General features: G+C 41.7%; 1 protein-coding gene across 1 annotated transcript in view; it reads right to left on the reverse strand.

Annotated features, from left to right (window-relative positions):
* Nucleotides 1-6,345, reverse strand: part of LOC139364778 (collagen alpha-1(XI) chain-like) — a 78,193-nt gene extending 71,848 nt beyond the window's left edge. The window contains exon 1 of the mRNA XM_071101837.1: nt 6,111-6,345. Within this exon, the coding sequence (XP_070957938.1) occupies nt 6,111-6,195 (85 nt within the window). The 5' untranslated portion in view covers nt 6,196-6,345. The remainder of the gene's footprint in view (nt 1-6,110) is intronic.
* Between the last annotated feature and the right edge of the window lie 8,214 nt (nt 6,346-14,559).

Genomic DNA, 14,559 nt, shown 5'->3' on the forward strand with positions numbered 1-14,559 from the left:
CATGCATCAACATTAAACCACATTCTAAATATAGTTTGAATAAGCACTCATAGGACTATTTACACACACAGGCCTACTCACACTCATAGTCCTACTCACACACACAGGCCTACTCACACATATAGTCCTACTCACACACACATGCCTACTCACACACACAGGCCTACTCACACACACAGGCCTACTCACACTCATAGGCCTACTCACACTCACAGGCCTACTCACACTCATAGTCCTACTCACACACACAGGCCTACTCACACACACAGGCCTACTCACACACACAGGCCTACTCACACACACAGGCCTACTCACACATATAGTCCTACTCACACACACATGCCTACTCACACACAGGCCTACTCACACTCATATGCCTACTCACACACACAGGCCTACTCACACTCATAGTCCTACTCACACTCATAGGTCTACTCACACTCATAGTCCCACTCACACTCACAGTCCAAAAACATAATAGCACACAACCCACGCTATAAAATCAGGTCATTAAATATTGTGGTTTGTTTTCTGCCTCTCAGTCTGTCGCCTACTCAATCTGCTGCGCCGTCCTTGTCTGTCCGTTTGTCTGTCTATCATCGGCCTGTCTGTGAAAGCCACTCTTCACTCATTTTCAAACAGAGAAGGAGAGGTAGGCTAGAGGAACGGAGGAACGGAGAATCCGATATGTCCACTATCAAGCGGATGGGGCTTGTTAAAAGGTTTACATGGAGAGACAGAGGAATGTGTTGTGTTGGAAGAATTCTTCCTGTTGATTGGGCTGTGGGACAGGAGCTAGCACTGGGTCTGCTTTGAGTTAGCACTGGGGAGCTTGGGAGTCATTCAAACCGTTGGTTGTGTGGGAGACCGATGTGGAATCCTCCGCCTGCTGCTGCTATGCTGCTGAACCCTAGCTCTCCTCTCTCCTACATGCTCCAACACACACACACAATACACACACTCCTCCACGCTCCAACAGCTCAGGAACACGGGCAGAACATGTGTGAGCCTGACGGATCTGAGCATGTGGGTTCTTTCACTGATGTGCTATCAGTCCATACTGTTCTGTAGAGTACAAGCTCACTCATAATAACAGCCTCATTCAGGCCGGTTTTGTCTCTACATTGCCACCTCTTTGCATATTTGTAACAGTGATTACTCTGTGAGTTGTGAATGTGGGTCAGAAGCTAATCTCAGTGGCAAGGCTAAGGGTCAGTATGTGCGTGGAGGAGTGTGTGAGTGGAGAGTGTGTGTTGTCTGGACAGATTTGAGTTTGGTTCCACATCTCCCTTCCTCGCACGTCACCCTGACATTCTAGCTCCACAGTTTGTTCTGCTGATGTTTACTCACTGCATGAGATGAGGCCTACTGCCGCTGGCCCCATAGAGGAAACACCTGCCCTGGGGTTCGCACTCTCTCTGTCCACTATACACACACCACACACACATAGCGACACACACACACATACACACCACACACACACGGACACACACACACACACAGACCCTTGCACGCACTCATGCACACACACACACACACACACACATGCACAAATACAACAAATTCCAGTCAGTTCTTACAATCAATCTTTTTCTCAAACATCATAACATTGAGTTATCATGGTGTGCAATACCAGAGCTCCAGCAAACAAAAAAATGCCACTGCCTCCCTTCACAAACATGCTACATGCATTGCACATTTGTACTTGAACAGCACAGGAGGTTGGTGGCAACTTAATTGGGGACGATGGGCGCGTGGTAATGGCTGGAGCGGAGTAGGTGGAATAGTACCAAATACATCAAACACATGGTTTCAATGTGTTTGATGCCATTCCATTTACTCCGTTCCAACCTTTACCATGAGCCGTCCTCCAATCAGAAGCCTCCACTGTTTGTACAGGCAGTTTCTCTTTGTTCACTCCACTCAGTTGTTGATGATAACTTGATGCATTTCTTGCTATTGTAAAGCTGATTTACTGTGGTTCACGTTGCACTATACCCTGTTAAAGTTTACTACCTGGTGTCAGTGCTTACTCTAATGGACACTGACTGGGCTGGGGGTGCTTCTTCTTGTTCTGTTTCTGAGAGCCAGATGTTTATTGCTTAGTATAGATTTGTGACGGAGATGTTTGATATTATTTACACATATTGGATGTCAGGGGATTCCTATTCCTAACAGTTTTGTAGAAAAAAGGCAAAATGGCAGCCAAGATCCTAACCAACAGACCAGGGGAGACATGTCTTTGTTTCAGGTGGAGATAATAACAAGCACGTCAGCATCTTTTCATGTTTCAAATCTTTCCATTAGGAACACGATTCCTGTGACAGCGGATGCTGATAGCACTAACAGGCATCAAACTTTCCTCTCCTCTTTTTAGTTTCTTTCTAAAACGGTCCTCTTTTTTCATTGGTTTCTATTTTCCCAGGCTCATTTGTAGCGTGATCAAAGAGGAACATGACTTGTCCTCTCCTCTGGGAGTCTGGTGCAGGATCAGCAAGGCGGCAGGATCAAATGAGATTCAGAGAGGGGACTGCACGCGTGAATTCCCCTCTGTCATACTGCCAGGATGGGGAAGGTGGGGGGAGGCAGGGGGGGGACACAGGGAGGGAGGAGAATGTAGATGAGGAGGAGATGCAGCACATGAAATCTAAACAAACCCCCTCTTTCCCGTGTCTTTTAACAGCAAAAGAAAAAGAAGAGAAAAGAAAGGAGAGATGGAAAAAATGTGAAGGGGCCGAGGAACAGAGGAGTCACAAACTGTGGACGTGTGCAAGAATGTCTCTCTTCCTGTCGTCAAACATGACTACAAAGAACAGTCTTGATGCTCTCCCGGGCACATGCAGTGCACACACAGAGCACATGTGAAAACATTCTCCCACTCATACTGGCCCAGTCCACACATTATCAGACACCATCACTTATCCTGTACTGTCATATCAGCAGAGGAACACCATACATTTGCCCACAGTTCCAACACATGCAAGCCATCATATTATTCTCTGACTCACAATATCACCCCTCATTACAGACAACCCAACACCACCAACACGAACAACGGAGTCTCAAATAAGTAAGCATTTGGCAGTAAAGTCTAGCCTCTATAATGGAGCACCTGCAAGGACACAGTCAAATGCTGCTGTTCTAAGACACTCAAAACACTACCAGAGGGCGTAGCTTTATTGCTGCTCATAGCAGGCCTAATAGCCCACGTGTGGCAGACGTCTAGTTGAGGTCAGACTCTCAGTTCAAACTGTCATCTGAAGTTTTATTTGTGGTATTATACATTGCCCTCGGAAAGTATTCAGACCCCTTGACCTTTTTCCACATTTTGTTACGTTACAGCCTTGTTCTAAAATGGATTAAATAGTTTGTTTCCCTCATCAATCTACACACAATACCTCATAATGACGAAGCAAAAACACGTTTTCAGAAATGTTGGCAAATGTATTAAAAATTAAAAACTGAAATATAAAATTTACATAAGTATTCAGACCCTTTACTCAGTACTTTGTTGAAGCACCTTTAGCAGCGATTACAGCCTCAAGTCTTCTTGGGTATGACACTACACCTGTATTTGGGGAGTTTCTCCCATTCTTCTCAGCAGATCCTCTCAATGTCTGTAAGGTTGGATGGGGAGCTTTGATGCACAGCTATTATCAGGTCTCTCCAGAGATGTTCGATCAGGTTTAAATCCGGGCTCTGGCTGGGCCACTCAAGGACATTCAGAGACTTGTCCCGAAGCCACTCCTGCGTTGTCTTGGCTGTGTGATTAGGGTCATTGTCCTGTTGAAAGCTGAACCTTCTTCCCATTCTGAGGTCTTGAGCGCTCTGGAGAAGGTTTTCATCAAGAATCTTTCTGTACTTTGCTCCGTTCATCTTTGCCTCGATCTTGACTAGTCTCACAGTCCCAGCCGCTGAAAAACATCCCCACAGCATGATGCTGCCACCACCATGTTTCCTCCAGATGTAATGCTTGGCATTCAGGCCAAATAGTTAAATCTTGGTTTCATCAGACCAGAGAATCTTGTTTCTCATGGTCTGAGAGTCTTTAGATAACTTTTGGCAAGCTCCAAGTGGGCTGTCATGTGCCTTTTACTGAGGAGTGGCCTGATTTGTGGAGTGCTGAAGAGATGGTTGTCCTTCTGGAAGGTTCTCCCATCTCCACAGAGGAACTCTAGAGCTCTGTCAGAGTGACCATCAGGTTCTTGGTTACCTCTCTGACCAAGGCCCTTCTCCCCTGATTGCTCAGTTTGGCCGGGCGGCCAGCTTTAGGAAGACTATTGGTTGTTCCAAACTTCTTCCATTTACGAATTATGGAGGCCACAATGTTCTTGGTACCCTTCCCCAGATCTCAGAGCTCTACGGACAGTTCCTTTGACCTCATGGCTTGGTTTTTGCTCTGACATGCACTGTCAACTGTGGGACCTTGTATACACAGGTGTGTGCCTTTCCAAATCATGTCCAATCAATTGAATTTACCACAGGTGGACTCCAATCAAGTTGCAGAAACATCTCAAGGATGATCAATGGAAATAGGATGCACCTGAGCTCAATTTCGAGTCTCATAGCAAAGGGTCTGAATAACATGTAAATAAGGTATTTCTGTTTTTTAAATAAATTAGCAAACATTTCAAAAAACCTGTTTTCGGTTTGTCATTATGGGGTATTGTGTGTAGATTGTTGAGGATTTTTATTTATTTAATACAATTTAGAATAAGGCTGTAATGTAACAAAATGTGGAGAAAGTCAAGGGGTCTGAATACTTTCCGAAGGCACTGTATAATGGCTTCATACCAGCAGCAGCAGCTGAGCATGCCCATAAGCTTGTGACCAGCCCACAAACATAGACAGGACTCACCATATCTTTGTTTATGTAGGTAGAACATGGAGGCATGTTGTAATTGCTCCAGAACTAAAAGCATCAGAAAGCAGCTCCTTCCAATCAGGGTGTGCATACACTAATTTTGCAGCTGGTCAAATCCCATAGTATCATGTGTTATTTTAATGAGCTGGATCTAGAATATCAAAGGAATAAAGGTATACATAAAGGTTCATAGGGAAACTGAAATGCTCCATCTCCATCTTACCATACCAACTACAAAAGAACAACACTGTGATAAAGAAAACAAAATGTGTTACAAATTAATAAATGTTTAGCAAATGGCTCTAAAACTGTTTTTTTTATGATGAATAGTCATTCTAAGCTCATTTTCGTGAAGCCTATTTGAGCACCTTTTAAACAGCTCCATGACAAGAATGTTAATCTACTCAGGTCGGTCAGTGTTCTGCCATTCACCTCCTTCTCAAACCAACATTAAACCGTTTCACAGTAAACCGACACTGGTCACGAGCAAACTCAAACATGACATCAGAGTGTTCCAGGGGTAATCGCTTCCTTCCTCACTCACAGAGAAAACTGGGCCCAACATCCTAATGGATGAAGCATACAACAATGGACATGGGTTCGAGGACACATTAATATGCAAAACCAAACGATGCTAAATTATTATGATTAACTTGCAATGAGAGAAATTTGACAAACTGAGGTAACCATCCATCACACACGCCGCCAATGCGCAGTGACGCACAGAATAGACTATACATTATGAATCATGCTTGATTTATAAAACTTAGACTTCTTGGTTTATACATTTTTTGTTTTTACATAAAAAATGACTTTCAAATGCCAAAATACAGCGAGGGGAAGAGTTACATTTGGTTATCACTTTTAGTGGTTTAACAAAGCATTAAATACTGCTTTCGAGATTAATCCCGAGCCAGCGCAACCCAGGGGACAAATTCAATCCAGCATCGCCAAATATTCAATGAGATCAGACGGAGCCTTTTACAATTACATTATTATGCGGCTCACAAAATATTACCGAGGGTGAAGTTGCGGCCAAATGCACACCTTATAAAGTTTTGTTTGGTTTCTGTTGAAGTGTCCACAACTTTGTATAAAGAAATGGGGTAGCAAGACAACCGAACATTAACTTTTGTAGCCTATTATCAACAAAGAAAATGAATAAAAGGGTCCACTATCCTTGTCAATCCATACAATGAAATGATCACTTTATTTATTAGCAGGTGTATTCCAACATATACTTTACCAGCTTGTGCCGTAGTTGCGTGGAACATTATTATAAGAAATAGCGGTATTCTCCTGCACGCCGCCGTCCTCTTTAAACGGTCCATCTTTCAGAGCAGAGACCTCCTTGCCTCCGCCACAGAACTGTATGATACAAAACTAGATGAGAAAGGAGCTCCGCATCCACGCGTAGTGGAGGGAAAGAAACCAGTGCGGCGCTCGAACAGTGCACATTCGTTCTGCAGTTTCGCTTGCTTAGTTTTTTTTGAGTATCCTCTCTTCTCTTCACTCTCTGTCCCTCATTCAATTTCTACCCCTCACCCTCCCTCTTTCTCCCCCCCTCCCCCCACCCCACCCCACCCCACCCCACCCCACCCATAGGACTTCCTTTCACCACTACTGCTCTGTGTTACTTGTCATGCTGCAAGATGTTACAAACTTTCTGTCTGTTACTGCAGGGTATTCAACCTGGAGCCCGTGGCCCCCTAGGGGTCCGCAGAGTTACTGCAGGTGGTCCACGGAAATATACAGTAGATATATTTTCTAGAAGTGGTCAAATAAACATTAATTTATTTTTAAAAAGCACCCGCAAGTACCAGTTACGGCAAGTACCACTGGCTGCTGATAAACTTTCTTGACTTGGTCATTCATTTTTGCCAACAAATGGCTAACCTTTCTTTAACCAGCTAAATAGCTTCTATCTACCTATTCATTTTATATGTCAATGTCTCCTTGCTTTCTCCTTGCTATTATCATTCACCTGATAAATTATTATTTTTTGCATGATAAGTGTCCTTGGGTCGCCAGTTTGCCTGGGCGGCAGTCCCTGAACAAGAAAAGTTTGAAGACCCCTGAGTAACTGGGTATCGAATTTGCGATACCCTTCCCCAGATCTGTGCCTCGATACAACCGTGTCTCGGAGCTCTACAGACAATTCCTTCCACCTCAGGGGTTGGTTTTTGCTCTGACATACACTGTCAACTGTGGGACCTTATATAGACAGGTGTGTGTCTTATTGTTTGTAGATTGCTGAGATTGTTTGTTGTTGATTTAATCAATTTTAGAATAAGGCTGTAACGTAACAAAATGTGGAAAAAGTCAAGTTGTCTGAATACTTTCCAAAGGCAATGTATAGCCATAAATGTCTTTCTGTTAGCAGGTTAGAGCCTTGGCTCACACAACACAGCCAGAGGACGCATCCATCCAAGCTTTGAACTTCACAGCAATAAATCAAAGAGTGGGAGTGAGTCACAGCTCGACACTCCTGGCCAGTTCAAGGAGTACGATCCCAGGTAGACTGTAGAACACGGGAGGTCATGTCTCTCATCAGCCATCACTCTAATCTCATTCCCGCATTGTTGCAATGTCATCTCTCCAACGCTCCTTCAAGCAGCAGCCTGACCGTGCTACGGCTGGGGGCCATGGGGGCCATCTCACCTATAGGCTCTGGGAGGTGAGAGCCCATGGAGGCTCACAGGTCAGAAACGTCTGGGCCCAGTGCTACTTGTTCATACCCAGATACCTTGCCGACTCCTCAACTCCGATTTAAGGTCTGACGATCGATCATGGCGTGGTCCTCTAATTGTGGTCTCCATGTGTTTGATCATGTTGGTCTTGTCACCTTGAAAGAGAAGGTCTCCCTATTTGTGAAAAGATTACGATTCCACAAAGCAGGAAAAAAGCAGTCTTATATACGACCTGTCAACACTTCGTGGAATATTGAGGATACTTTTTTAAATGTTTCCCCCATTTTCAAAGGAACATGTTTTTACAAGGATATCCCTATATTCTTTGTCGTCACAGACCATGGTAAGCTAACAATGGGGACCCTGTTGTGAGCATTTATACAGTGCGAAGCGTCATGCCAAAAGCCCAGAAACCCATGTCTGGAGGGTTCGGCTTAGACATGCTGCTCTTCAGAATAAGCCTTATGAAGAGCTCGTCATAGTTGGTGAATGAACAGAATTGACAGCATCATTGGCCCAGGCCACAACAGGCCCTCTGTATGGGGGTCAGCAGTAAAGAAGACAGTTCCAGCTCTTCATATTTAAAACCAGAATGTGGATGAGCCGAGCACAACCCTGCTTCCCTTCTCAAGGGGAGCCGAGAGAAGACACGTCTCTAACCACAACGGGACTGAAAGAGGGGATATCCCATCCAATTTCCCAATCCCCTGTTTGATTCACTAATGCTTTTCATTTAGGACCCTGGCTAAATATGAAACGGTTTGAAATGCTGCAGCCTCGCCTTAGATGAAATAGAGTGGTGAAAACAAGCAACCTGTTGCATCCTTGTTGACCCATTTATAAAACACAAGTAAACGTTCAGCAAAATTCGATAACACTCCGTAAGGTTTGCATGACAATAGGCAGGTACCCTAGTGGTTAGAGCGTTGGGCCAGTAACTGAAAGGTTGCTAAGCTGACAAGGTAAAAATCTGTCGTTCTGCCCCTGAACAAGGCAGTTAACCCACTGTTCCTAGGCCGTCATTGTAAATAAGAATTTGTTCTTAACTGACTTGTCTAGTTAAATAAAGGTAAAAGAAAAGAAAAAAGTAATCCAGTCCTTGAGGGCATGACAGTGATAATCTCTTGTAAAGCCATGAAGAATGGCAAAAACACATGAGGGAGAGTCATATCTAGATGTCCTACAGAACGGGGCCTGGTAGTGAAGGGTGGAATAACAAGGCCCAGAAACACGCAGATACCTCCTGCACACCATGCCCTAGCACAAGGTTTAGCTCCCCTGAGTCAGAACTACATTCCTGGCAGGTTTTAGCATATAGTTACTAAGAGTGCAGTGGTTAGTCTAAGCACTGTGTGAGAAATACTTCCAGAGCCATGTGCTGTGTACCAACAGTCCTCCTAGGACTGTACTGCACTCTGCACTGCTAGAGACTAAAACAGATCAGACCAAGTCCTGACCTCTCCTCAGTCCACTAGAGTCCAGACTAGCTCAGTCCCTCTCTAAAGTCCCACACCACACATCAATAAACACCACGCTTATTCTGGGGTGGCAGGTGGTGGTTAGAGCGTTGGACTAGTAACCGGAAGGCTGTAAGTTCAAATCCCTGAGCTGAAAAGGTCTGATCTGTCGTTCTGCCCCTGAACAGGCAGTTAACGCACTGTTCCTAGGCCGTCATTGAAAATAAGAATTTGTTCTTAACTGACTTGCCTAGTAAAATAAAGATAAAATAAAAAACCAAGCAGTCTTTCTCTCCTTCTTTCTCAGCCCACTGTGGCATTGGCCATTAAGAGGAAGGAATCAACACATAGTTGGCTTCCTTCCCCCAATGTGATTTACTGTAACCATACTTCTATCAAATACTTCCTGTATGACCTCATTCATGGGGAAATAAATATGAATCTAGAAAGGAAATCTGTGTTACGGGAGTCTGCGGGAGAAAAGCTTCACGGATGACTAGTGATGACTGGTGATTCCTCAAAGCACTGGGGTAAAACCCAAAAAAGACCAGAAATGTACGGATCACATGGATTTCATTTATTGTATTTGCAAGAAGATAAGATCCAATTGAACAGGTTCTCTTGAACTCTCTTCAACCCCTCTTCAACTCTTGAATGGCCTGAGGGAGATATTATATTTCTGATCACCAAAATAGTATGGATGACATAGATTTAAAGATGGGAGGAGATGGATACTTATGGATAAGCGTTTCCTTGACCTTCTGTCTACTGTACATTACAGCTCACTTCTCTGTGATGTGGTAAGGCTGACTCTACCCTGAGTCCTAACTACGGCTCGCTCTTGATACCCGATTTAGAGGTCAAGACCAACCGACGGGGTACACCATGTCATTTCAACGTGGATAATATTTGTTTGGGACGTTGATCAATGAGATTACAACCTATACTGTATTCACCCTCAAAAAGACAGCCAAAAGTTAGTTGAATTTCCAATGTGTTATCAAATAAATCAAAAAAATCAAATCAAATTTATTTATATAGCCCTTCGTACATCAGCTGATATCTCAAAGTGCTGTACAGAAACCCAGCCTAAAACCTCAAACAGCAAGCAATGCAGGTGTAGAAGCATGGTGGCTAGGGAAAACTCCCTAGAAAGGCCAAAACCTAGGAAGAAACCTAGAGAGGAACCAGATTCACCATGCTTTTAACCATCTAGAAGCACAACCAAATTCCAATGGAAAAACAATGTCTGATTTATGGTTTAGTTGTCAGCCAAAATGTAATGTCCGTCCCTGTGAACACCGAAAAGAACACCGAATATCAAATGAGAATACAATGTCAGATATTTTTTTATTTATACAATGAAACGATGTATGCTGAGAGACGGGAAGCAAGTTCAGGGAGTGAATAGTGAAAATAAATAAATAAACAAAACAAGAAACACAAACAGCGCACCGTCATGAAACAGGAACAATGACGACCGGGGAAGAAACCAAACAGAGTGACTTATAAAGGGCAGGTAATCAAGGAGGTGATGGAGTCTAGGTGAGTGTCATTATGCGCATAACGCTGGTGACAGGTGTGCGCCCTAACGAGCAGCCTGGTGACCTAGAGACCGGAGAGGGAGCACAGTTGACATACAACAGATTCATGTGTTTCACATGTTCATCTAATAGCAAAACCAAATGACCCGGATGTCAGTTGAGATTACAGTAAAAGTATATGTTGCAAGTGATCAAAACCATTCAATATTCTGTGCAGAAATTGTGAAGATCTCCACTGACCTGCAAAGACCTATGCATGCTATCTTGAACATGTACATGATTACATCAGAAGAAATGTATAGTTACAGAAACCTCAAAGTGTGGCCATGTATGTGTTACTCATTTTAAGGTTGAATGTTACATTAGTTTGTAAGACAGGCTGAACTTCAGGCTATTTGCTTTATTAAAAAAAGTAATATTGAACTGTGCTTAGTTGACAATGCAACCAAATATTAACATTTAAAGGAGATGTATCTACTGCTTGGATAATTCCATCTGAGCCACTGGCTTAATCCCATTTTTTTAACTTGTATTTTTGGATGAGTTGGAGACGTAAATCCAACATATTTCTTGTTAACATGTCACCAAGTTAATAGGCTAATAGGCTATCAAAAGTGATATTGAATTGAATTAATAATTAATTGAATTAATTAATAAATTTTTATTAATTTTTGAATTAATAATGTTGGATTCACGTCTCCATCTCAACCAAAAATCTAAGTAAAAGTATAGGACTAAATCAAATCAAATTTGAAATGCAATTTAAATAAAGTTTGATTTGATTTAGTCCTATTCTATAACTTAGATTTTGGTTGAGACGGAGAGGTGAATCCAACATTTCAATTATTATTTGCAGACAAACAGGAATTAAAGCCAGACTAGGTCAGTGGCACAGATGGAACTATCTAAGCAGAAGACACATCTCCTTCAAATGTTGATATTTGGTTGTGTTGACAACCAAACACAATTCAATATCACTAAATATAAATACATTTTAAATCAACCAGAGCTTGAAACCCAAAACTATTGTCTATTTTAGTTGAATTCTGGGTTAAATTGAAACGATAGCTATTGGTGACTTTGCAAATGCTATATAAGACTAGATAGCATCCTTGATGATATGAGCGATAAAGTATTGTTGCATTAACTTGCTCTGTTAAACTACCCTTTGGAATGACTTTGATAGCAGCAGTTAATCTACTTGGTTATTAAGTGGAGATCTCTCAAAAGTCATTCTCATGATAGCACATTAGTAATAGTCAGTGACAAATACCAAAATTGGGAATGGTCAAAACCTTGGTTAAAACCCAATTCTCCAGTAGGCCAATGTATTTTTTTCTTGTGGATATAACATTGGAGATACGACTTTGTTCTAAAGTTACAAATTCAACATATGTTTTACAAGATTTGCCTGTATTGAAATTTGTTTACCATGATTAAATAATCCTGTGGTTGAAATTTAGGCCTCAAAACAACAGTTTACTTTCGATTTTTTTCAAATCCAATCTATTCTCTCCGTAAATTTCACGTCAAAATACTTTGACAAATTACGTTGAAACAATGTTGATACAACCAGTTTGTGCCCGGTGGGAAGACACTTCTACCAACTCTCAAAGGGACTATAACACATACTTATAGTTATAGTTCATGCCACATATACTGTATATGGTGTTGAAAATGTATTATGTATTAAGAGGAACTTCTATTCTGTTGTCATAGGCCAGTGGTGTGACAACAGTCACTCACACATTCAATAGTGCTACAAAAATATGCGGATCATGATTTAATAATGAAAATTCATATTTTCCTTTTTAATTGTTGTAGAGAGAACAAACTCTGGCGTAAGAACACTGTTCAACAACAAACATGAATTATTGCAGATAAACATTTTTCTGGTTGAACTGTTAACAAATCACCAGAATGTGACAGCATAACCTCTCTGTTCTCAACACTCTGGCAGCCTTTACTAAACAAGTGGAGCATCAAGACACTACATTAAAGCCTATATATATATATATATATATATATATATATATATATGTGTGTGTTTTGACACAGTGTTTATGGTTTGGCGAGGAGAGAAAAAACCCACCCAGAGATCAAGCCTGGCATGGGATGAATCTATCCCAGACTTTACTGAATATTAAAGGAAATAAAATATCTGTCCCAGGTACAGAGAGATGGGTAATGGATCTATCTGGCTTTTTTCTCAATCATAAATCTAACAGGAGCTTATTACTTTGTGATATTTTTGTTGTCGCTGTAACTCATATCATTTGAAAGTTTCTCACTGATACAGTACGACAGCGGTACTTAAGTGGTATGTAAAGCTAATTGGTATGAATCATCTCTCTATCTTGCTCCCTCCCTCTCACTCCTGTAAGTCAGTGATGATGGAGACATCTTATCATTTAATCATTGAGGCGGTGGAAGGTGGAAGAGGAGAATGTGAGAGAGCTTCATTCTGTCATCATGCCATAGCAGAGATAACATCAATGTGGTGACATTTTATCTTTACATTCATCGTAAAGTCTGAGTTTTTTTGAGCGTTTGGAACTACAGATGTAGGATCTTAATTTGATCACTCTTTTGTTGCTGAGAATTTTCCAGCATAGGAGGAAATGCAAATGTGTAGTGTATTTGTGTTTTAAAAGGTATTCTAAAGTCATTCATTTCCACTGTATCAAAACCTGCAAAAATGTCCATTAATTATAATCTACATAATAATTAAAATGTCCCATTGCTGCAGGATTATTTTCCAGCTGTAGCAAACTAGATCAAATTAAGATCCTACATCTGTGTAAACCCTAGAAAGGGCTTTTAAACTGACTGTCTCCATTTCCTTTCTCTCCATTCAGTAGCAGAACATGCCAGGACAGGACAGCCATCCGGTTGAAGAAATTATGCATGTGAAATCTCAGAGTTAGGATGCAACTGAGTCTCTGCTTGCCAGACTCTTGATTTATTGACATTTGAAAGGGAATATGCATTTTGAATGATTTGTTTGACTTTTTGTCTTTTTCAAGCAGACCTAAGATCTTATATAACACTTATATTATCTCATCAGTGATACACTTACAATGTCATCGGTTTGCATTTCATCATTAGATACTTTAACAGTATGATACACTAAAGCTAAGGGATCCAGACCCTGTTATGATCTACTTACACTGAAGGCCCATTGAGAGGTACAGTAATGTGGAAGATGTGTAATAATGATGATGATGAAGATTACGTGGTTCATAATGATGGTTATTATTGTATATTTGACATTTTTTGAAAGTGAGACCGATTGGTTGATATTTGAAAATTGATTGCTATATGATGGTCCATTTAAAGCGGGTTATACATGGAGATGTCAAGAACAGCTAAGATAACATTCCCCCCATGAGGAGAGCATTACTAACATCTGTAGACAATACATGAGACGGATGAGACCAAAGCTAATATGTGGTCCAACCTCAAATATCAAATTCCCCAAAACGTACAGTTCTAAAAATGCCTTTAGTCAGTAACTCTGAACAGAGAGAAAACTGACGTTCATAACTAACTGAGCGAAAGGAATTTGAGAAAACAAAGAAAGGTTCTGAGTGAGAAAGGTTCTGAGTGAGAAAATGTAGGTTCATCTGTCAGACTCGGGTATCCTTGGCCTGATGGATGTATGAAAGTAACTGCCCACACACATATACACACACCGTCCTACATATGTCAAGCCCCTCACACACACCGTCCTACATATGTCAAGCTCCCCACACAAACACACCAATCTACTGTGAACCCCCCCCCCCCCCCCCCCCCCCCCCCCCCCCCCCCACTGCCAAACACTCGCCGTTGGTTCTACATTCAGAGCGTTCAGAAAGTATTCAGATCCTTGACTTTTTCCAGCATTTTGTTAAGTTACAGTCTTATTCTAAAATGTATTAAATAAAAACAAATCCTGAGCAATCTACACACAATACCCCACAATGACAAAGCAAAAACAGGTTTTCAGAATTTATTGCAAA

Source organism: Oncorhynchus clarkii, chromosome 13, assembly GCF_045791955.1.
Source record: "Oncorhynchus clarkii lewisi isolate Uvic-CL-2024 chromosome 13, UVic_Ocla_1.0, whole genome shotgun sequence".
Taxonomy (NCBI): Eukaryota; Metazoa; Chordata; class Actinopteri; order Salmoniformes; family Salmonidae; genus Oncorhynchus; species Oncorhynchus clarkii.